The sequence below is a fragment of the Ascaphus truei genome, chromosome 9 (assembly GCF_040206685.1).
Source record: "Ascaphus truei isolate aAscTru1 chromosome 9, aAscTru1.hap1, whole genome shotgun sequence".
In the NCBI taxonomy this organism is placed as follows: Eukaryota; Metazoa; Chordata; class Amphibia; order Anura; family Ascaphidae; genus Ascaphus; species Ascaphus truei.
The window spans coordinates 29403507-29429483 of record NC_134491.1 but is presented as its reverse complement, the minus strand read 5'-3'; the positions used below and the strand labels follow the sequence as shown (position 1 = coordinate 29429483).

Sequence of the window (25977 nt, the reverse complement as noted above, 5' to 3'; positions counted from 1 at the left end):
GGAAACTGACATGCCTTATGTTTAACCCTATATGATGATCTGGGAAGAGTAAGCAGGTAGAGCAAGCCTGCATGGGTGTACTATATATATATATATATATATATATATATATATATATATATATATATATATTTCTACTGCTATAGCATGAAGAGAATACAAAAGAGAGGGGGTCTCTTATCATGTGATCTCTGCACAAGCAATCGGCGGGTCGCGAAGCTGGAAGGTCCATGGTAATCTGGAACTGAAATGGGCACAGAAGCAATGATTCTTGAAAATGAACATGGCCTACAGAACCACTACTGGTTAGGGCTACGAAGAATAACATGCATTCCAAAAGGGTAGGGCAGTAATACTCCTTGTTGCTGGTGGCCTTGTTGTTCTCTCCCAGGTTTCTGGAAACTTTTGGATACTCAGACTACCAGGCAAGATGGTGTTTATGATAAGGAAGCTGATCTCGGGTGTCCTTGAAAGGGACAGTCCTACATAGTGGGTACAAATAATACGTTATCAATATAATTGGGTTGATGCTTCCTGTAATATCACCCCAAAGTGTAATATTTACTTATTTGTTTCCTGTGAACAGTGAATACTTTTATTTTCTGTGGGTGGTGAGTAATTCTACACTTATCAGATACTTATTGTGTTCAACGGTATCTGTTCTGCTGATATGGCATCATAAGTACTTTATAAAATACAAAAGAAAAACAGCAGGGATTGAGATTTACATAGATTCCCGGGTCTACAAACTGTTTTTATCACAAAAGAGATTAGATAAATATTTAAAAACGCTCCAAAGCTTCTGGGTACCATGAAAGCATTAAAAGCTACATTTACCCTATGAAACATGTCAGTGCCATTAGTTCACCGTCATTAAAGTTGCAATCCCCCAGAAGCCTATATTAGTTTAACTCATAATTTTAGCATGTTGCCCTTTAAGTCTAGTGTTAAAAAAAGACCATGATTTTCTTACTTTCTAGCTTCTGAGGTTTCCATAGTAACCCATATCCTGAAATGAGCTACGGGGAGAACTTCATTGTAACCTTAATATTTGAAAGCTTATGCAGTATCTCGTCAGTAATGATACAGTAAGTAATGCACTTACAAGGATTATTTCAAAGTATGCTTATCAATACAATGGAATCGGCATCCTTCCCTGGCTCACGTGCTTGCTCTGTGCGTTGCTTCTCCGAATCTTGTCAGACACCCTTTAGACAACTCCATGGGGGCCTTCAAATTGCACAGGATGGTAGGCGATGTAGGACAAGACTTCAACAGAAATAGCCCAAAACCCTATGCATTGATGGTTGATACATCACTTAATTGCTTCATTTCCCGAGCAAGCTGTGTATCAACCACGAAATGCATAGGGTTTTCAACTATTTCTATAGAAGTTTTGCCCCTCATCGGCCACCATCCTGTGCAATTCGAAGGGTGGAAAGGAGCGGTGAGAGAAGAGGTTAGAGGCCACAGGGGACCCGTCTGTTGCCCACCGGTGCCTTAGAGGCAACTAATGTATTACGCTTTTACTTTGGAAATGGACATCTGCCTCATTATTTAATGCAATCAGACACAGTACCACTGCTTTCTTTTAAATAGCCCTTCGACCTCTGCCTGCTCCCAACCAAAATTAATTTCCAAGATGCATGGTCAACATTACCTTGGCAAGCAGCAGAAACGGCGTTCAGCAGATTACATTTCTCCCGGGGATTGAGACATTGCTACATTCATTATTTTTAACAGTCCTCTTGGAGTCAGTTTGTAATGACTGATGATTTCCAGCATACGATCTTTATTACAGGGTTTTTGAATTGTGAAAAGGGAAGTACAGTATATCACAGCAGCAAGGCCTCCTGCTCGGCCATGCTAAACATTTGCCAGAGCACATTGAATAGCCGTACTGTGGTTTAATGCAGCAGTCCGCGCCGAGCCCTTTTTCCTTTCTTTTGGAAGGAGGTTTAATCTCCACATCAGGGGTTGCCCCATTTCCAGAGATATCTCCTTTGATCCAGAGAGAATAATATTTCCTCGCAGACAGAAAATACACTTTGGCTCGCTGGTTATGCACAATCCAGGGCAGCCAATAGAAAGCTGCAGCATCAGAAAATGACCATTGCAATATCTCAGGGAGCATGGGGACCCGATGAGTCAGGGGACAAGGGATCAGCTTCTGGAGGACACGGTTCAAGAAGAAAAAAAAATAGAAATGCCCAATTTGGAGGGGATTGCTGACCCTTCAACTGTACCAGTTTGGCTGGTACAGTACAGTTTTTTGGCATACTGTACCGGTTACCACGCTGCTTCCTGCTGCTGCACAGCATAGGACAATCAGCATCTTAGTTGCCGCCAATAGGCTGTCCGAGTGTCCGTGTGGAATCACTACATGGCCAGCCTATCAAGGGGGGTGTTTCCTGCTGAGACTGCTCTGCTCCCGCTCCTCAGTCACTCTGCCACTACCCGCCCTGCATACAGTACAGCTGGGGTATGTACAGACTTCAAGAAACTAAAGGATCCCACAAAGCACTTTATGTCTCTGTCTGTCTCTGTCTGTCTGTCTGTCTCTCTCTCTCAATCTCTCTCTCTCTCTCTCTCTCTCTCTCTCTCTCTCTCTCTCTCTCTCATTCTTAATAAATATTCACAGTCTAAAAAGAATGGAGGGAAAACTCCAATATAAAAACAAATACTGTTATAGACAATTAAAAGTGTGGTGTAGTCTCGATAACGTGAATCCCCTATTATATCACCTCAGCAAAGTCACTACGTAGGGCTGTGAATATGAACAAAGGCCCACAGAGGGAATACCGTAGATTAGGGGTGCGCAAAATGGAGAGACGCGCCCCCCGGTGGGTGCAAGAATTTCTAGGGGGCGGTTACAGAGTCCCCACGCTCTTCCCCAGGGCATATAAATTAAATGCCGGGGAGGCTTGAGGCCTCTGTAACTCCATACCTGCTCTCTGCTGGCTCTTCAGCGATGCGTCGCCACGGCAACTTGCGTCAAATTATGCTGCGGGGTCACGTGATGTGACGTCACATGACCCGCGGCGTCATTTGATGCCAGGTCCTTGGAGGGGGGGGCACAGCTCAGGAAGTTTCCGCACCCCTGCCGAAGATGTCTAGAATGTCTTAATATGCATGCTAAAACTTATGTTGATCTATTTTTGGCATATGTTACCATTAAAGAAATAACTTTTGTCTGCAACAACTCAAGGAGTCAGTTAGTTTATGCAACAAATGATCAATTGTTTTTGAGTGCTGGTCTGAAGTGTTTTTCCATAGATTTGTTTGTATTCAGCGCTGAGGGTAATGGGCCGTAGCACCAGAAAGGATAGAAGAAAAAGTGGTGAGTGTAAATTCTATTTGTACAGTATATAGACAGAATATGACCTCCTAGATTTTCTATACACAGAGCAGTCTTTATTACAGTATATGCCAGGCAATCTGTATTATACATAAGGCTGGGCACTGACGTTCTGGTTAAACAAATGTCCAGCATTTTGGATTTGGTTTTATAAAAACTCAATCTGTTTGGTTTTGGATTGTTATAAAATTATGACCATAATTCAAAAAGAGCAGGAAAATATCATAATAAAGTGTGAAAAATGTTTAAACCGGCTGGCACTAATTGGCTAGTATACTATCAGAGAGGAGAGAGAGGTCAAGTGGTGCTCTCTGCATGGCAACCACTTAACCCTACACCGGTGCAATGTAATAGCGTAAAACAACGGGACAGTCTTGGCTGGTGCTGTATACTACAGTAGCAGTGTGTAGAATCATTCTAAGTAAAGAGCAAAGTCAAATGGTCCTTTGTGTGTGTGGCCACTAGTAAATATAATATATTTATAATTACGGTAATATTAAATATATAATAAAAATAATATATAAAATAATATAGATTCATTATAATAATTGTATAATATGAAATGATAGAGAATAGATTGGAGACGGAGTATAACTGACGTGCCTCTCTTTTTCTGCTCTTTACAGTATGATTTAATCTGTGTGCATTTGCCGCTTTCTTCCTCTCTCCCCTCTCTTCTCCCCTCTTCTCTCCTCTCTCTCCTCTCCTCTGTCCCTTCTCCCCTCTCTCTCTTCTCTCTCTCTCTCTTCTCCCCTCTCTCCTCCCATCTCTCCCCTCTCTCTCCTCTATCCGCTCTCTCCTCTCTCTTCTTCCCTCTCTCTCCTCTCTCCACTCTCACCACTCTCTTCTCCCCTTTCCCCTCTCACTCTCCTCTCTCCCCTCTCTCCTCTCTCCCCTCTCTCCACTCTCACCACTCTCTTCTCCCCTTTCCCCTCTCACTCTCCTCTCTCCCCTCTCCCCTCTCCCCCCCTTTCTCCCCTCTCTCTCCCGTCTCCCCTTTGCTTTCTTTCTGTCTCTCTCCCTTTTTGCTTTCTTTCTGTCTCTCTCTCCTCTCTCCCCTTTGCTTTCTTTCTGTCTCTCTCTCTGTTTTCTCGTACTACCCATTTCCTCAATTTACTTTATCACTTGCCTTCTTGGGGTTTTGTAATTTTTGTCCTGTGAGATAAATGTAAGTGAAGCCTACAGCCTAGTCCCACTTCCATCCACACCTGTCCAAGGCTGAATATAAATGGCGCCATGTGAATGCCATGTATATATAGAATAGATCCAATCGGCAACAGCATATTGCGTTTTGTTTCGGTTTCTATTCGGATCGCCTACGAAGTTAGTCACGTGGTCCGGAATAATCTGGAACGAGAGTGTTTTCCTGGACTTACTGTTGATTCTGGAACCCAAACACTCACCCTGTTTTTGGGTTTTGGATGTCAAACCCGCATACGTGCACATCTTTAGGTAGAAATACACCATGGTTTATCTATACTATAAATAGGTCCATATGTATAGCATTAGTTACAGTTATTAGTAGAGCAATGTACATTCCCATTATAAGCAGGACAGTTTCTATTATACGCAGGGAAATATGCACATGTAGTATACAGTCCACTGGATAATATTCATCTGTATTATATTCTGGAGAATGTCGTTATACAAAGGTAAGGCAACAGTTTGAATCTGTGCTATGTGCAGAGCAATGTCTCACATACTGTATGTCTTATTCTCAAGGCAATAACTTGTAACTATATCACACTTAAATCAACATCTTGTATTTGTGTTGTACAGAGAGTGATGTGTTTATAAGCTATTGAGTAGTACAAGGATAACATTTACTTTGGGGCCTTTTCAGGAGGTAGATTTGGAAGGTAAGTCTTTCATTATATACCATGTACACGCTAAAGGAATACAAAACAAAAGTTAACAATACCGCGCAAACAATTGTGATTAAAATATTGAAATAATCAGTGATAATTATATCTCCATATGAAGATAGTGATTTAACCCAATAACAACCATGAAAAATACCAGGATATTGAATATGTAAATATATAAATTCTGTGAAACAATGAATAATGTTATACAATCAGAGTCTGCTGCTATTTCAGGAAAGATGCTCAACATTTTGCAAAGCTGACAAAAAGAAACAAAAAACAGCGCACAACTCTCATTGTGTAGTAAATTATATTAAATGAACAATGTGATGAGGGTAAATATTGCACGTACATCCAATAAAGTTATTTTAGGCAATACATGTCAGGTACATGTTACCATACGGCGCACAGCTGATCTCCTCATCCGATGGCCAGCAGGAGAATCCACTCCTGAGTCTATGGAGATGGACGTCTTATCTGTAACTCCCTTCTTGATCTCGATCTCTTGCCTCCGGTGTTATCCATTTTTTAATGCCGTGCAATGTCCGTTAATGAGCTCATATGTTAGTAGGGGAAACTCCCACTCACCCGGCTAGCAGCCGAATCAACCTCTTGTGTCTCTCTGTTTCTGCTGCTGCTGTCACTGAACTCGTCACTTGGTAGGCAACCAATAAGTGTCGGTCAAGCAGGCTTCAGTATCACTGACACCAAGGATTGAATGGTGGTATTTGGAGTCACTACAAAGTCAGAAAAGTAACTACAATGGACATGAATCCTACGCGTTTAGTTGACGGACCCTACTTCATCAGGGAATGCTTAAACTACACCATAGCAGTATACAAGTGAAAAAAAGGCAGTGCACTGCCTAAAAAACCAGGAGGAGGCTCACAGCTGCATAAAAACGACTTTATTCCATAACTGGATCAATCATGACCCCTCAGAGAAACAGCAGGTAACACACCTACGCGTTTTGGGCCGTGTACCCTTTATCAAGGTGTAATATACTTAACAAACCAGACGATATATAAACACCATAGCAGTAGTTTATATATCCTGCGGGCTCACGCCATTGGTCGCACAGTGGGGAGTGCGCAGCCAATCACCAACAAGGTGCACAGGAGATACAAACCAGTCCATAAGTGCTATATATATATTAAAACATACAATCAACATTTTAATAACTATAATAATAATATTAAACACATAATCATAAAAAGCAATACATAATAACAAAAATCCAGCATTATAAAAACATATAAGTATACCAATTTTATAGAACAAAAGAGAGACAGTTAGTTGATGAAAAATACCATATAACAATATAACAATAAACTCCTAACTTAATAAAGTAAAACCATGAAGGTCAAAGAGCCAAAAAAATATTGACTCATAAACAATAGACAAAATTGAATGATCTAAATGTACTTATAAAAACGCTTACAACTTCAAAATATATATAGTAAGCAAAATATATATATATCAAAGAGACAAAGAACAGAATCAAAACTAGACACACATACTGATTAAAAATATATATTAATGTCAAAACCACCTATTTAGTTACTAAAAAAACCACTTATTTAAAAATCCAGTATAAAATGTATTCAAATAATGATATGATAAATGAGTAAATATTAAGAAGGTGAATTAATAAAGTGACCATATATCTATTTCTTCATTCAAGTCAAGAGGTGTCAAAGTTCTCATTTTATATATCCAAAAGTTTTCTTGCTTTGAAAGAGCTTTAATTCTGTCTCCACCTCTTCTACCATTGGATATTGTCTGGATACCATTATATTTTAGTTTCATAAGGTCAATGTTATGATCAATCTTAAAATAACGAGAAACACTATGTTTGTCATAACCTATTCTAATATTCCTAGCATGCTGAAGAATTCTAGTTTTAAGTTCCCTTTTTGTCGAATATATATATTGCTGTCCACACGGACATTCCAAAAGATAAATCACGTGACTTGTTTTCCAAGAAATGCAATCATCGATGGTAAATGTCTCTTAAGTTACAAATGAACTAAAGGTTTTCCTTTCTTCATTTAATAAAGAACATGCTTTGCATTTCCCACAGCTGAAATTACCCTTTGGTTTCCGTGGTAGCCATATATTTCCTTGTTCTGGATTATGGCTAAACCCAATATCACTGGGTGCCAAATCATTTTTTAGACTCTTTGCTTTACGAAAAAAAAATCTTGGTCTAGTTTCTAAACATGGGCCTAGTATTGGATCATTAGAAAGTAACTTCCAATTTTTTTTGATTATACAGCTGAACCCCGTTATAACGCGGTGCCCGGGGTCCACATAATGAGACCACGTTATAACCAGGATCGTGAAATTTCCACCGCACGAGGACTTACCCGGCATCTGCAGCTCTCTCCTCTCCCTGCTTCATCAGGCTGCGTCCACGTGCGCAGTGCACATCTCCAAGGTTTTTAATTTTTTTTTATAACATTCAATGCTTTATTGCTAATGGACACACACACAAATAATTTTAGCATAACATGCAGGAATCGAACCCATGACCCTTCATAAACTAGTACCGATTCTTTACCTGGTACACCATAGGATTGGTGTGATGTCATTGACGCAGCCTGATGCAGCAGGGAGAGAGGAGAGAGAAGAGAGCTGCAGATGCCGGGTAAGTTCTCACGCGGCAGCCATTTCGTAAAAAAAAACAAAACTTGGAGATGTATTTAAATCTGGAGCCACGCTCAGACCACATTATAAGCGGATTTGCGTTGTAGTGGATTGTGCTATAACGGGGTTGAGCTGTATTCTGTATTTCTAAACTCACTGAATGAATTAAAATTTGTTACAAAAGGAACTTGAATGGTTTTATTATTTGTTTCATCAGTTATTTTTATCTTATTTTTCATTTTTTAATTCTTATTAACTAATAATTCTTATTAACTAATAATGACTCTCTATCCATAGCTGTAACTTTACCCAAAGCTTCTAGGAGAAAGTCGGTATTATATCCTCTCTGAATGAATTTCTCGAATAAAATTTTAGATTGAACTTTGAAGTCTTTGATCGCACTACAGTTTCTTCTTAAGCACATAAACTGCCCCATTGGTATATTTTGTGTCCAAGATCTTTTATGATTGCTCGAGGCTAATAACAAACTATTTATCAACCTCTTTAAAAAAGGTTTTGGTGATAACTGGATACCCTAGTTTTGCCTCTAGATTTAAATCCAAAAAGTTAATGGACAGTTTATCGCTTTCTGAAGTAAAAATTAAATTACACTCATTACTGTTAAGATAACTTTTAAAATTCATCTAAGGAATCAGAGTCTCCCTCCGAGACGCACAGAAAGTCGTCAATAAATCTACACTGATATAAGAATAACAAAAGGCACTGCGGATGTTTCTAAATGCTATTTAATGAGCCAAAAACGTAGCGATGTTTCGACCACAGTGGTCTTTTTCAAGTGGTGAGCAGCTACTCACCACTTGAAAAAGACCGCTTTGGTCGAAACGTTGCTGAGTTTTTGGCTCATTAAATTGCATTTAGAAACACCCGCAGTGCCTTGTGTTATTCTTATATCCGTGTATGATTTGGATTTCCAGCAGGACTTCTTTCAAAGCAAGTGCACCAGTAAATATGAAAGATTTAGCAATATATGGTGTGCAGTAGTAATCCTCCTTTTGTCGATAAATCTACGCCATGTAATATTTTTATTAGAGAATGGATTATTGCACCAAATGTATTTCTGTTCCCATGCACCCATGTACAAGTTCGCATTACGGGAGGGGGGTGGGGGGCGAAACGAATCCCCATCGCAGTTCCGCATAATTGAATAAAGAATTGTGTGAGGAATAAAAAATAATTATGTGTGAGGACATATTTGATTGAATCCAGAATAAATTAATTATTCAATGGATATAAGTCCACATCATTAGTTAAATATTCTTTTATAGCCTCTATTCCTTTATCGTGCAGTATATGTGTGTAAAGGGTTGAACATCATATGTCACGCACATATAATTCTCCTTCCATTCGAAATCTTTAAAAAGATTCAGAACTGCGGCAGTGTCTTTAATGTACGAAGGTAATGTACAGGCATATTTTTGTAAGAAGGATACATTTGCTGTTAGTGAACTGATACCGGAAACAATTGGTCTCCATTGTGGTGCTGTTAAAGGCTTGTGAATTTTTAGGAGAAAGTACAAAAATCGGTATTCTGGGATATTCTGTAAATAAAAAAAGAATGTTCAATTTTTGTAATGATATTTTTACTCAGTGCATCATCTAAAAGTTTTTTTTATAACCTAAGTTAATTATTTTGTAGGATCAGCACTGAGTTTTCTTATAAAAAACAGGATCTCCCAGAATCCTGCAAGCTTCCATCTCATAGTCGCATCTGTTTTGGAGGACTACCCCTCCTCCCTTATCAGCTTGTCTGATTATCAAACTTGTATTTTCCTGTAGTTCTTTTAAAGCTAGAAATTCATATTTTCTCATATTATGTTTAAGATCAACAACTTTATGATTATTGACCAATTTAATAAACTGATTATTAACAACATTAAAAATTGTTAATACAATTTCCCTTTGAGGGGGATGGATAAAATTTAGACTGAGGTCTAAATTTAGTATGTTGACAAGTTAAAGATTCATCTTGTGATGATAACTCATTACTTGTATCTATCATATTGTGTGTTTTCGAATGACTCTCCTTTAAGAAATGTCTCTTTAAAGTAAGATTTCTAGTAAATTTATGTCAATCAGAGAAAAGTTGGAATCTGTTGGGTCCACATGTTTTTGAAAAAGAAAGACCTCTTTTCAAAACATTTTTCTGATTTTCATTTAATATACAGTAACTGTAGATAAGTAAAAATTCCTCATTGTTAAATTGTTCATTTAATATAATTTACTACACAATGAGAGTTGTGCGCTGTTTTTTGTTTCTTTTTTTCTTTTTTTAAGCTAAATGAACCTAAATTCAGTTCTAAAATGAGCGTACTCATTTCATCCTAACAGACCGCGTCCTACCATATCTAACAGACCACGTCCTACTGTATCTAACAGACCGCGTCCTACTGTATCTAACAGACCGCGTCCTACTGTATCTAACAGACCACGTCCTACTTTATCTAACAGACCGCATCCCACCGTATCTAACAGACCGCGTCCTACCGTATCTCATTTCATCCTAACAGACCACGTCCTACCGTATCTAACAGACCGTGTCCTACCGTATCTAACAGACCGCGTCCTACCATATCTAACAGCCCGCGTCCTACCGTATCTAACAGACCGCATCCCACTGTATCTAACAGACCACGTCCTACTTTATCTAACAGACCACATCCTACCGTATCTAACAGACCGCGTCCTACTTTATCTAACAGACCACATCCTACCGTATCTAACAGACCACGTCCTACTTTATCTAACAGACCGCATCCCACCGTATCTAACAGTCCGCGTCCTACTGTATCTAACAGACCGCATCCTACCGTATCTAACAGACCACGTCCTACCGTATCTAACAGACCATGTCCTACCGTATCTAACAGACCACGTCCTACCTTATCTAACAGACCACGTCCTACCTTATCTAACAGACCACGTCCTACCGTATCTAACAGCCTTCCAGCCACTTCTCTGCATCACCTTATATGGCTTTTTCATCTACATATTTCAGTCTGTAAAGGGGTAGTAGGCTTTTGCTCTTTCTCCCTCCGCACCTCCCTTCCCCTCTCCTTGTGACACTTATTGTTTTTCCATCCACAGCAAAACAGTTCAGATCAAAATAATTGATGACGAGGAGTATGAGAAAAACAAGACTTTCTCCATTGAACTGAGGCAGCCACACCTTGTGGACATGAGTGTACAGAAAGGTGCAGTAACTGCTCTGCCACACTAACAGTCTCCTCCTCTCCGTATTCCCGCTTCCTTTACCTCTCTGCCTTTCCTCTTTTCTTCCTCTGTTTTGTGTTTTATTTTATTATTTCTTTGCTTTGTTTTTGTAACAACTCTTTTGTCCCTAACTATGCTATGCACACACATTCAACACAGCTGGGTTTATAATCGAAAGTCATTTGAGACTTTTGAGTCATTTGAGTCATTAAACAGCCATTCCCCCCTCACCCCCCCCCCTAACTCCCCCTTCTTGTTTTATAGAATTGGAAATAGGGGAGGGGGTCTTTCCTCTGCCCCCAAGATGATTACTGGGGAAATTAACAGTATTACTTCCTGACTTTTAAAGAGTATTTAAATGGCTATCCAATAGGAAGCCACTACTGATGATGTTGCGACTTGCTATTGGCCGAGATGTGGCAGACATTTAGTTTGTCCTGGTGGAAGATTTAAGCCTGGTCGCTACTAGGGTACCAGTGGTTCCCCAGAGCCGCAGGGTTAATCTTTCTTGTCGGCACCACCGCGGTTGCGACACACACACACACATATATGTATATGTGTGTATCACCTGTTCCCCCCCTGCCACGGAAGATCCGGATACTACATGGGTATTGTCCCCGCTGCTGTAGCTCACCTGCTGGTTCAGGAGGTCTGAGTGGCTCCGCAGTTGCAGTTTGGGAGCAGCAACAGGGCAGGCTTTCTGCATCTCTTTACTGTGCAGCGCCTCCATCCCATGAGGAACCTGCCGGATGCAGGATGGTCCCCACAGGATATACTCCTCTCCAATAACCACACACCATAGCTGGTCCAACGGCAGGTTTATTGTACAACAGCATGATCGTCCTCCAGCCCTGGAGCAGACCCCAAGGGCTTGAGGCCCCCAGAGCCCCTCCCAATCTCCTTGACCCTCTTGTAGGGAAAAGGGTATTATTTATTTATTTATAGAATGTTTTACCAGGAAGTAATACATTGAGATACCTCTCGTTGTCAAGTATGTCCTGGGCACGGAGTTAAGATAACAAATAATGCATGGTTATAATACATAGTTACATAAGTGAACAGGGTATACATTATATACAAGACATAGCATGCACAGTTAGAGTTAATATATATTATAGGCGTATGTAACAGTTAAAATGTCAGACAGCTTTAGTTTTGAAAGAACTTAGACTGGTGGTAGCTGTGAGAGTCTCCGGTAGACTGTTCCAGTTTTCGGGTGCACGGTAAGAGAAGGAGGAGCGGCTGGGTACTTTGTTGAATCTTGGGGCCATGAACAGTCTTTTGGAGTCAGATCTCAGGTGATAAGTGCTGCATGCGGTAGGGGTGAGGAGCTTGTTCAGGTAGACGGGTAGCTTGCCCAGAAAGTATTTGAAAACAACACAGGAGAGATGAACTTTGCGCCTAGACTCAAGTGATGACCAATCTAGTTCTTTGAGCATTTCGCAGTGATGTGTGTTGTAGTTACATTGGAGAACAAAACGGCATATTGAATTGTAGAGGGTATCAAGTTTGCTAAGGTGGGTTTGGGGTGCTGAGCCGTATATAATCTCCCCATAGTCAATAATAGGCATTAGTACCTGCTGTGCGATACCCTTTCTGACCAGCAGACTTAGGGAGGATTTGTTCATGTAAAGTTGGTAAACCTAGTTTGGCATAGGTTTTGAATGTCAGGGTTTCAATGTGCATCCGAATGTTAAATGGGAGTCAAACCATATGCCCAAGTATTTAAAACTAGTAACAGGAGTTAGGGTGGTGTTAGCGTTGGTTCTGACCTGGATCTTCATCACTGGAAGCTTTAAACATTTAGCCTTTGTCCCAAATACCTTTGTTACAGTCTTGTCAGTGTTTAAAAAACGTTTGTTTTTGGAAATCCAATTTTCAAGTCTCAAAAAGTCAGATTGAAGTATGTGTCCAAGGTCGGAGAGGCTAGGGCTGTGTGCATATAAGATTGTGTCATCTGCATACATGTGTATTGAAGCTCCCTTACAAGCTGTAGGAAGATCATTGATGAAAACTGAGAAGAGTAGCGACCCCAGAACAGAGCCTTGAGGGACACCACAGGTGATATCCAAGAGGTTTGAGTTAGAGCCTGAGATAGACACATTGGGATCTACCTGATAGGTAGGAATTAAACAAGTTTAAGCATGCTTCCCTATTCCAGAGCACTGGAGTTTAAGCAATGTCTTGTATATAATGTATATCCTGCTCACTTATGTAACTGTATTTGGAATAATTTATTATTTTTCATCTTAACTTTATGCCCAGGACATACTTGAAAAGGAGAGGTAACTCTTAATGTTTTGATGTTCAGTTGCAAAATGTTATGATCAACAGTATGTTATGTTAATGTTATGATCAACAGTATCAAAAGCCTTTGCAAAATCTAGGAATATTGCACCAGTGAGTTGTCCCAGTTCCATTCCACACTGGATTTCATTGCAAACTTTTAGCAGGGTAGTTACCGTGGAGTGTTTGGGGCGAAAGCCAGATTGGAATTGGCTAGGGAAATTTGTCTTGGTATAGTTATCGCTGAATTGGAAGTGAACACATTTTTCCATGACTTTGGATAGTATTGGGAGAAGAGAGATTGGCCTGTAGTTTGAGACAGTGTTTTTGTCCCCACTTTTGAAGATTGGGGCAACTCTGGCAGTTTTCCAGGTCTTAGGTATATGGCATATAGACAGAATATAGTTTACTATGGAAGCAATTGGTTTGGCAATGGCTGGGGCACCAAGTCTTAGGAACTTAGATTGCAGTAAATCAGGTCCACATTGGCTGCTTAGTTTTAATTTGAGGAGCGCTTGTGTAATCTCCTCTTCGGATACTGGGCCAAATTGAAAATTGTGAGCAGTGTTGGGAGAGGGTGGGGCTATATGGGTACTCTCAGAATGAGGTTCATGTTTGTGGTTTGGGTTGCGTTTCGCTAATAAGTTAGTAGCACACCCCACAAAGTAATCATTGAATGCATTTGCAATGCCAGTGGGGTTTGTCAGAGTAACATCCTCCTTAGTGATATTACTTGGTTGTTGATGGCTAGAAGGCTGGAATATATCTATAAGTCTCAAATAATGTTTGTGTGTGTATGTCTTCCCCCTGTGTGATTGGCCACGGCGCACCCCCCACCACTCCCCCCCCTCACCCCACCCCTCCCTCACCCCACCCCTCACATTGCAAGGACCATCTCACTTGCAGTTGGAACCTAAGGAGAGCAACTTGGTGAACCCACACTCCTCACCCATCACACACATCCGCCGCTCCTCGGCGCAGGCCTCAGCTCTCCCCCACCACCAACCCCCCTCCCTCCGGTCACGCCGCTCCTCGGCGCAGGCCTCAGCTCTCCCCCACCACCAACCCCCCTCCCTCCGGTCACGCCGCTCCTCGGCGCAGGCCTCAGCTCTCCCCCACCACCAACCCCCCACCCTCCGGTCACTCCGCTCCTCGGCGCAGGCCTCAGCTCTCCCCCACCACCAACCCCCCTCCCTCCGGTCACTCCGCTCCTCGGCGCAGGCCTCAGCTCTCCCCCACCACCAACCCCCCTCCCTCCGGTCACGCCGCTCCTCGGCGCAGGCCTCAGCTCTCCCCCACCACCAACCTCCCTCCCTCCGGTCACGCCGCTCCTCGGCGCAGGCCTCAGCTTTCCCCCACACCAACCCCCCTCCCTCTGGTCACGCCGCTCCTCGGCGCAGGCTTCAGCTCTCCCCCACACCAACCCCCCTCCCTCCGGTCACGCCGCTCCTCGTGCAGGCTTCAGCTCTCCCCCACCACCAACCCCCCTCCCTCCGGTCACGCCGCTCCTCGGCGCAGGCCTCAGCTCTCCCCCACACCAACCCCCCACCCTCCGGTCACTCCACTGTTGTGAGTCCTGGCAGAGGGGAGGGGGCTTTGTGGTCCTGTAACAGGGGGCTTTGTGTGTGTGTGGGGGGAGGGGGAGACACAGTGTGTGTGTGGGGGGACGGACAGTGTGTGTGGGGACGGACAGTGTGTGTGGGGGGGGGGGCAGTGTGTATGTGGGAGAAATGTGTGTGGGGGGACGACAGTGTGTGTGGGGGGCAGTGTGTGTGTGGGGGGGGGGACAGTCTGTGTGTGGGGGGGGACAGTGTGTGTGTGTGGGGGGGGGCAGTGTGTGTGTGTGGGGTGGGGACAGTGTGTGTGTGTGGGGTGGGGACAGTGTGTGTGTGTGGGGGGGGGGTACAGTGTGTGTGGGGGGGGGCAGTGTGTGTGTGGGGGGGGACAGTGTGTGTGTGTGGGGGGGGGGCAGTGTGTGTGTGTGTGTGGGGTGGGGACAGTGTGTGTGTGTGGGGTGGGGACAGTGTGTGTGTGTGGGGGGGGGGGTACAATGTGTGGGGGGGGCAGTGTGTGTGTGGGGGGGGACACAGTATGTGTGTGTGGTGGGAAGGACGACAGTGTGTGTGTGGGGGGGGGGACGACGACAGTGTGTGTGGGGGACCCTGTGTGTGTAGAACACTGTAGGGAGGGGGGGAACGGAGCTGTGCAGGAGGAGGGGGAACACAAACAGAGAGGGGGAGCAGAGAAACAGACAGGGGGAGTGGAGAGAGGGGGGGGGGGGGGAGAGGGAAATTGTACTCCCGGGCAACGCCGGGTCTCTCAGCTAGTTGATGATAACCTTCCAGAAGTTCGCTGGGTTTGATGTATTCTGGAGAAGATTGTCAGAGTAATATTGTGCTTTTGCATGTCTTGTTTGCCTTGTGCACATGTTCCGCAGACATCTGTAGTGACTAAGATCCTTGGTAGTGCCAGTTACGTTGTAGCTTTTCCACAAGGCATCCCTGAAATGGTAGAGTGCTATAAGGTCAGTTGTAACTCACGGAAGGTGGGCCCCCCGTACACTTATTCTGCGTAGTGGAGCATGGGTATATACACACACACACACAAATATATATATATGTATACATATCAAATGAGGTGTGTGTGACTACTTCATCATATCGGAGCAGAATTGTTCAAGTTGATCCAGGCTACGGCGCCCTACGGGACCCGTTCGTGCTGCCGGACATCATTGTTATCTCCATTTTGGCTGATCAGGTGCTCCGTTAATACACACTCTGTGAAAACAGACCCTGACTCACACAGACTGCTCCTAGACATAGGGCTCCCATCTGACGGGTGCGCACACAGCGTCGATCCCGAATCAGCGTATTGGGGGCTGCACTGTCAGGAGTAAAGGACGTACATCCCTCACATTGAAAACTGTTTGCAAAATTGGCATTACACTGCCGGAGTGATCATACCACCTTCACCACTCACACACCTCATGAGGACTATCGGACTCAGTCTCCTATTCACTAATACAACATCAACTCAGAGACTCTGTTACCCCTCAAGGTTCTAACATACCTCTCCTATTAAGGAATACAGCACCCACTGATATTGTGTCATTTACTGTTAGCAGATATAGGTTGTCTGATTTTTATTAAATACATATTGATTTTACGCAATTAGGAGTATGCGCTCTTCAATTTTTTGTTTTATATATATAAAGATATATATATCTAGATATATAGATATATATATATCTATATATATATATCTATATATACAGTGTTCGACAAACCTATACATTTGCTCGCCCCGGGCGAGTGGATTTAACCCCCGGGCGAGTAAATATTGGCCCAAGCAGCACACGTTTGGTACTAGGTGGCGAGTAGATTTTTTTGTGTGGCGAGTAGATTTTTTGGTGATTTGTCAACCACTGTATATATATATATATATATGCGGGATACCACAGGTAATATCCAATGGGTTGGAGATTGGGAGAATGACACGGTGTTGTTTTATGAGTATTTCCATGCTTTTGCACACCTACAGTAGACTCAAACTGCAGTTTCAATAGGAAGTCCGTGTAATGCCACTGGGGAATGATCGATTTGATTCACATCTTCCCGGAAGGCATCTGTGCTGTGCTAAACAGTGCTGTAGTGTAGCACAAACAGAATGGGGAGAACACGGTGCTAACCACAGGAGTATGATTACTGATAATTAGCTGCTCTTAAGGTTTAATTAAATACTTTAGCACATATTAATATGCTGTGAAGTGATCTTCCTTATGCTGTAAAAAAACTTTTAGCCCTAATTATTTTAATGGAGCTGAAATCATCTTCAGCACAAGAAAGATGGATTTATAACATCCTGAATTGGGGCCTTTTTTCCAACTGTGGATAGAAACCAACATGTAATTCTATATACTCCAAAGTGGCTGTTTGGGGATGTTTGTCTGAATACGACCCTAGCAGCCACTTTGGAGTATATGGCATTATCCTTAAAACATATTACTGCATATTGCTGCACAATCCTGTTTCATAACATAATTTGGAGTTACTGATCATAAAAGAACTTCCCATGGAAAACCTTAGCTGTCATTCCAACATTTGCACTATTGCTAACCTGATAGAAAGACCTCACCGGGGAGGAGATAACAGCGGGCACGGCCGTGCAACAGATCACAGAGGCTGGGCTGCGCAAAAAATCTTTATTCTGTCATGGAGGTTTAAAAAGAGAGAGAGGGGAAAACACCCCCCCGCACCTCTCTGCGTCCATAGACGGACAGGCCGCGCTGAGGCGTGCGGACGCTCCGCGCTGAGCCCCTGCATCCTCAATGAGGATGCCTTGAGAGGGAGCTCACGCGAGCGTCCGCAGGCGTGCTCAGGCTTTGGAGTTTTCAGCCGAGCGCCAAGCTGTTTATCAGCGCGCTGTCGGCTGAAAACATCCATTCAGCCTGAAGCAGCGTCAACGTCACGGCGCCGTGACGTCGGCGCCGTGACATTGACGTCAGTGCGTCGCGGGCGATTGGCCCAGCGACGTCACTGCCCCGCCTCCAACCACCTCCCCCCCGGCTCCCTTCGCGCACGCTGGCTCGCCTGCAAGTCCGTGCAATCGCGCTGACTGAAGCAGGCGAGCCTCAGCGTTAGCGCGCCTCCGCTCTCCCCACATCTCTATGGCCCGTACGCGTTTCAGCCGCTAACCTGAATCTGTTATCTTGGGATCTTGGTCCAGTCCAGGTTATTTTGTAGCCAGCACTGTATTTCATGTATCTTAACATCGGGTTCATTGCTTTTCAAATTGTGACCTATAAGTCTGGCTCAAAATAACAAGCTCGAAACAATATACAATACATCATATTTTTCTAGGAGCCATTTGGATGGTTGTCCTAACTGAGGTTAGAATGCTCCAGTGATGGCAAAGATGCAGTGATAGACATAAGTAATCAAGCTATTGACCCATAAAACAAACATTTCAACTCTTTTGTTCAAAATAGAAGACTACTATATACTAACAGGAATCTATTTCAGTTCTATAAACGCCTACAGTAACTTTGGTACATTTGAAGACGAGTCTTTAGGATTCAAAAGCTTGTGTATAACTTCATCTTTGAGGAACTCTCATGTTGGTCCATTAACCTTTACAGTGTCCTCATGGTGTACCAGATATAAAGTAGGCACTTGCTTGTTTCCATGGGGCAGATCAGGCCGATGGAGTGGCCAGCCCAACCAAAATGAAAGTGGAGCCACTCTCTGTCTCAAATACAGGTGTTCACAATTTAGAGCTGGCTCTTTGAACTCAATGAGATTTGTACCGGCTCGATTATAAAGTTTGAACTGTGAAGAGGAGTATATCAGTAACTTAACTTTTTGAAAAGTCATATACAGTACAGTATGAGCATATAATTGTTGAAAGTAAATCAGAATTAGCCAATCTTTTAGTTGTGTACTCTGCCAGTGTATTACAACAAACTGGATTTACAACTACACTTTGAGATTATTATTTTTTTCAACGTGCAAATGTTTGATCTTTTTCTTCAAATTTAGCCAGTATAATGAAATAGGGAAATGGTTTACAAAATCCAACATTTTCAATTATAGTTTGTGAAGAATAGTAAGAGGGAAAAAATATAAAATAGTTATGGAATCAAGGTTTGAAAAGGTTTTCGGTTTGATAAAAGCCATACACATTGTGCATGGATCCATTCATTTGGTCATTTAGTTTTCAGAGAGCATTAAAGTGTATCCAACTGAGCTGGGAATATAGATATATTGTGAGTATTATTGTAAATTATCTATTGAACTATTTACTTGACTAAATGTTTTAGTAAATTTGTGGATTGAAGTTTAAAGCAATCCGTGCTGCTCACATTTCTGTAAGTCTCATGGACAGGGAACAACTTGGCCGTTGAGATTAGCAATACTCCAACGGCCAATATGAAGCTGCAATATTATCGGACGATAATACCTCTCTACTGATAAGAGTGTGTCTCACTTACACGTTTCCTGTAATTGAGGAACCCTTCTGACTTCCAGGAATCTTGTTAGTATCTTAATTGAATTAAAGGTATCATTTAAAAAAATAAATAGAATACAAAACGTTTGTGCTTCACTATTACTTGTGCACACATTCAAGGTGCTGTTTTGACAACCGAGAAGGGAGACAAGTCCAGTGTATCCAACGGCCTCCATCGGGCAGTTTTGTTTTGAGTTTCTGTTAGACGATCTGGTACGAGACTTTAGCAGTAACATAGTCTCACTGCAGTAGAGTCTGTAAACTGAATGGAGCAGTAACTCTGGGTGGCCTCACCTTTTGTTTCTTCTACTCACAAAACTGAGCTGTAGAAATAATATTAGAGCCTGGTCAATAACAGCTGTTGGCCTCCATTGTCTTATCCGAATTCCATTTTACTCCCATCAAACGTCAACATAGTGAGCGGTGATTACTGCTTATGTAACAACGCCTTGTTTCATAGTTACACTGTCTTCTGTTTACTTCAATAAGTGACGATGGGCTGACTGGTTTACCTCATTGACTGTAACAATTCAACAGGAGCTGGCATCACACACAATTAATGTGTCTTACATGTATTTTTTAAGGGCTGGTTTAGGTTTTATAAATTCCACTAGGACAGGGGTGGCCAACTCCAGTCCTCAAGGTCCACCAACAGGTCAGGTTTTCAGGTTATCCATGCTTCAGAACAGATGGCTCAGTCAACGACTGACCCACTGATTGTGCCACCTGCGCTGAAGCAGGGATATCCTGAAAACAGACCTGTTGGTGGCCCTTGAGGACTGGAGTTGGCAACCCCTGCACTAGGATTATGATTGTTGTGTTGGAACTACATAGATATTATTATTGTTATTATTATTATTATTATTATTATTATGCAAAACAACATTACTTTTATTGCGTTTTTATGAAAAGCAGAAGTCTAAAAATACGTCATTTGTAAATGTTATATAGTGTAATGGATTCAACACTATAACTATTTCATAAAGAAGAAATTAAAAAAAATACTATCTAAATACAACTAATAGATCTACAGTAGTTTTTCATTTACTTAATTATTCTTTTTGGGAAGAGTTGAGAGTGCACATATAACACCTCACCACCCCAAAACTGCTGTTTCCACATGATCACTGCTTGCAGATAGGAATACCTTCTATATATAGATTTGCTTGGCTTAGCTACTGTACCTGTCTGTTGACAGGTCACAGAGAATGTGCTTGTCACTAACCCACAGGGTAGAGACATCTGAGAGCAAGCACCTGCTCTGGGCATCAACAACGGGTTTCTTATTAAAGTTCTGGCTGTGACATCTCTGATAGAAGCACATTCAGTCGTAATTTGTCTTGTGCTGGCCTCCAAGCAAAAGTGCTGGAGAAAATAAACAAAATACAAGCACAAATCCAGTTTCTGTTCCATTACAAATCCTTTCATATAGAAAAATGCCCTGGTGTTTTCTTTGTTTGTATTTATGTCACTACTGCGCTCCACTCCCCTTACAGGTTCACTTCCCATAGGTCATGATGACATCACTAAATTCAAGTGAATTCCTGCACATGGAACATCCTGCTTGACTTGATTCTGTTGGAGTCATTGCTCAAAAAGCATGAAGGCGTAAAGCTAGCAAACATCATACGTTACCCATAACAGTTCCAGATTGTACAGGTCTGCAGAAAAACACAATTACATTTAACTCTAGATACTCAGGATTACTGATCCTAGTGAATCCTGGCCTGTACACTATTCTAAATAGAGTATAATTGGTTATATATTTTTAGCAGCGCACTTATCGCCAAAATATTGCTGGCTCATTTAAATCTGTCCAGGTTTAACATTCCAGAATTAGTAGTTTTACAGAGGGTCAACTTGTTGCCTTTAATTGAGGGTCGCCAGATGTCCCGTTTATACGAGGTTGTCCCTTATTTCATTGACTTGTCTCATTATCACAGAAAGGTCTCTCGGGGCGCATAATTGTCCCATATTTTAGTACCTTGATGGGAAATGGCGGAACTTAAAATTACTGTAATGAAACCAGTCCTAAAAACTTAATCGATTTCTACTTAATTTATTAAAATAATAAAATTAGGACACTACCCGATCATCTCATAATACCATGACTCCCACCCCTACAGGCGTTACTTTCTCTCCCACCACTACTTGTTCGTTCAGTCGCGTCTTTCCCCACCCGACCAAGAGCAGAGAGGATAAAAACTAATGTGGGAGATAACATTCAATGTGAAGCAAATCATTCATCACTCATCCGTACACATAGACCAGTGTTAAAGTTTGGCTGTGTTGTCTGTTAATACTGTACATTGCTTTGTTTTTGTCCAGAAATACTATTATAATATTTAGTATCGCAATTTTGAAGGTCAGTCATGAACTCATTATGACATCACACTTTCATACTGGAGTTCGGCGTCGCGTATTATGAAAACGTCAATGTGGCAACCTTACTTTAACTCAACGGTATAATCATTTTAATAGGGGAAAAAAGATACTGAAACAAAGTCTTATATTTAAAACATGTATCTGCTACGATTGGAGGTAAAATATTACTATGTTGCTAGAATGTCTGATTAAATAGTCTCTAGATGTAAAAAAAAAAAAACACCACATTTGGTGATTTGTAATTTATATAATGTACAATAAAAAGAAAGTTAAAAAATAACACAATTAGTAAATAACGGGGAATCATTCCAATTCAGTCGTCTTGATGCAGGAGGCAGCCATGTTTTATTTGGGCTGTTATTTGTGACACTGGAAGGATCAGAAAGATTGAAGAACTTTAATTGAGGCTGATTACTAAACCCTCTGGCTTTTCTGTTCTGTTCAAACCTGCCCTCCTCCTTTTGCTGAAGTCTACATTATGGATATAGGGTGAGGTAAGAGTAAGACTGGTTTGTGCTGTTCAAGAAAAAGCAGAAGACTATTAAAGAATCACAATGCTCTTCACTGCTTCTGTCTTACATACTATCCCAAACTGAGAATCCTGAGGCAAATAGGAATACCTTAGTAATTATTATAAGAGATTTCATTTTGTATTTCTCTAGTGTATATAGTTATTTATTTAAAATTTTAAGCCATGTTTTATCTATCTATCTGTGTATATATATATATATATATATATATATATATATATATATATATATATATATATATAAAATAAAAATGTACAATAAATAACTATAATATATACATTATTTGCTATTTGGTAAATATTTCTGAATAGTTTGTACAAACTTCACATAATAGCCCTGTGTCCTATTATTATCAGTTAATTAGTCAAGCATTAATTCTGTGTAGTAACCGGACTGTTGAATTCACTAGTTTTGGTGTTTGATTCCAATTGAACCATTTAGTCTATAATTTATAGGGGTTATTCATTAAACTGTGATAGTGTCTCAATACGCACAATTACAGTTTATTTTTTATTTTTAAACTGTGTCTTTGGGCATGTTGGTTGATCTCCCTGGGTCTTAGTTACCAACCAGCAGTAATAATGACATACAAAAGCTCCTTTCCCCCATATTTGAGAAGTAATATTACAGTATATCAAGATTCCATCACAGAAGTTGCTGCTTATTGTCCTATGCTATAGTCATTGATCACGTTGGTATTGAAAGGTTCTGTAGAAGTACAGATTATGTTTATCGTTTTCTTCCTTCCCTCGTCCATTGAGACCACATGACTTCGACCGATGTCCACGCGTAAGAGAGGAGGCAACTTGTTAGAAAGTGTTGAACCTGTTCCTACCCTCTATATACCACTGTCTCTCTTATGTTCCTACAGGAAAACCATAAGGGTAAAAATAATAGATGAGGAGGAATATGAAAGGCAAGAGAGTTTCTTCATTGCCCTTGGTGAACCGAAATGGATGAAACGCGGAATATCAGGTGTGAGCTAATTACTACTCCCCATCCCCCCCTAAAAGCAAACCAGTAACAGCTTTTATTCATTTTATTTTTTAACTTTTCCTTTCCCTTCCTCTGTTTTTTTTTCCCCCTCCTGTGTATTCCCGCTCTCACCCTTTTTCGGTCATCTCTGCCTCAGCTCACATCATTCCTTCTTGCATTCTCTGCAATCAATTTATTTTTTATTTTTTTATAGTCAGATTTATGTATTTATTTTTTCCAATCCATCTTTGCTGTAACCCTTTATAATGTAAAACACGTGTCAATATGATAATATGCTGCATGGCTATTTCCAACACTCACATCCTTTGTGTAGTTGCATTAAATGCTCACTCTGTTTGGTTTATTTCTTATATTGAAGGGCATTCTTTGATTCTGAATGATACAAGTTATAGTCACAATAGATTGTGCCACTTAACGATACATTACTGATACTGTATCTACTGTATCAGTCTATATTTAGGCTGACAGTGTAAATATGAAGATGTGCTCAGGTCAACAATGGACAGTACAATAAAACAGAATGCTTACCTTGAATATACACCTTTGTGTGTTAGATTTCAGCATCAGCCATTCACACTTCTAGTACTGTATGTCACTTGAACACCTTGTGATCATGTGTAGCTGGGTATAATCATAGTATTGTTATGCTGTCCAAAGTACTCGAGTACTAAAACTGTAATACAAATTATTTCAGAGGTATTCATGCAGTCAAATGTGAGGAGAGATACCTGCTCAAAACTATTCTGATAGGTGAAGAGAAGGCTAGAGGGGTGTGCTATCAGGGAATAATTACTGGATCATGCTATATGCAGAAGATCCCTACTGATGCACTCAAAAGGACCTCTAAATAAAGCTTAACATTTAATGAGTATACATCTAACAGAATGCTGGAAAAATTCTGAAATATTACCATTTCTCAACTGGAGATGACCAGTGTTTTCAAACAATTCTGGGGGACAACCTCGGTTCCCTGGACGCCATGACGCATGTGTAAGAAACGCTAATGTGCTAAAGCAAACCAGTTGTAGCCCCTCAGGAGCTGTGATATCCTAAAGTGGTGGGAGTGGGGGACGTAGGGGTCAAAGTCTGTAGGAGTTGGAGAGTGTGAAAGAGGTAGGTGGGAATATATTATATCTACAAGAGAGTAGATATTGTGTAACGCAAAACGGTGCCAAACGGTGCTAGCTTCGCTTAGACCTACAGTAGGGTGGTTAGTCCCATCTAGTACGAAGCTAATGCCGGGCGCTGAGGAAATCCTAACGCTGCCCCTTACCTGTGAGCTGGTCACTCTCTCTTCGTCACACCTGGTGACGTGAGAATGACTCAACGTGCGTTTCGTCTAATCAGGACTTCTTCAGGGACCTAAATACTTCCACAAACTCTTCCCTTTAAACCTGTGTTCATAGCAGGAAAGAGTACCCCAAAATAAGCCCTCTGTATTTAAAAAAAAAAAAAAAAAGTATTATTTATCAATTGCCATCTCTTAGATCCCAAATGAGTTTTACTCATTGAAGTAAAAAATATTTAATAAAAATGTTAATTTTTGCCAATTACCCCAATTCACACTTTTGTTAGTTCTTTTCACAGCTATATAGAAACTCAGATTATTGGGAGTGTTATCACTGCATCTCATATCTCTGGGCAGTTCTTTGCAACTATTGTGCTTCACTGCTGATCTTCCCAAGGATTTTCTTCTATTCTGCCATATTCTGCTATGACAGGCAGCAGGGATTTTCTTCTATTCTGCCATATTCTGCTATGACAGGCAGCAGGGATTTTTCTAGGGACTTATGGTGGGAAGGAGTAACATCCGATAAAGGTGATCGCACCGTGATCCCATGGTAACTGCCGTTGACTTAAATGGCTTTGCGATACCTGTATTCGACAATAGAGAATTTCCCCCTTAGAAAGGCTCATAGAGATTTGGGAGGGGGAGTGGTGCAGGGTGATTGCTTCTTGTAAAGGAGGAGAGAGAGAGAGAGAGAGAGAGAGAGAGAGAGAGAGAGGAGAGAGAGAGAGAGAAGAGAGAGAGAGAGAGAGAGAGAGAGAGAGAGAGAGAGAGAGAGAGAGAGAGAGAGAGAGAGAGAGAGAGAGAGAGAGAGAGAGAGAGAGAGAGAGAGAGAGAGAGAGAGAGAGAGAGAGAGAGAGAGAGAAAAAAAAAAAAAAATATGTATATAACAGGTAGTCTTCGTTATCCAACGTTTCACTTTACAACCAATGGCATATCCAACGCTTTACAATGCAACCCTATGGGCCGTTTTTTTAATGCCGGAATGCGTTATCCAATGCTCACCGCCACCGATTAACATGGGACTCACTTTACAACGGTTTCACTATCCAACGCTACTTCCAGAACGGATTCCGTTGGATAACCGAGGGCTGTCTGTATTTTAATATACTGTATATAAAAGTACTCTGCTTCCTTAAAACTTGTTTAAATGGATTATACTGTACCTTCAGTGTCTGAATGACATTGTGCTGTCTGCTCAGTGCTATGTTTTTTTCTCTTGATTTAAGGCCTCGTCCCGATCACACACTTCACTGCCAAATCATCCAGCTTGTTTTTTCAGTTCCAAAGAAATATTGATATAGAATATTTTTTTTCAAGGCCTCCTAAATGTATTCACAGTTGTGAATTTTGTAAGAAATGTCATACAGCTCTTTCTAAATA

General features: G+C 41.4%; 1 protein-coding gene across 5 annotated transcripts in view; it reads left to right on the top strand.

Moving 5' to 3' along the window:
• Positions 1-25977, top strand: part of SLC8A3 (solute carrier family 8 member A3) — a 189659-nt gene that overhangs the window by 124613 nt on the left and 39069 nt on the right. For 2 of the 5 annotated variants that reach the window (XM_075614193.1, XM_075614192.1), the window contains one exon: positions 10978-11084. The exons of 1 other annotated variant lie outside the window; for it this stretch is intronic. In XM_075614193.1, coding sequence (XP_075470308.1) covers positions 10978-11084 — 107 coding nt within the window. Of the gene's footprint in view, positions 1-10977; positions 11085-23181; positions 23286-25977 lie in introns of those variants that run through there. 2 more of the 5 variants (XM_075614197.1, XM_075614194.1) reach the window with 2 other exon arrangements.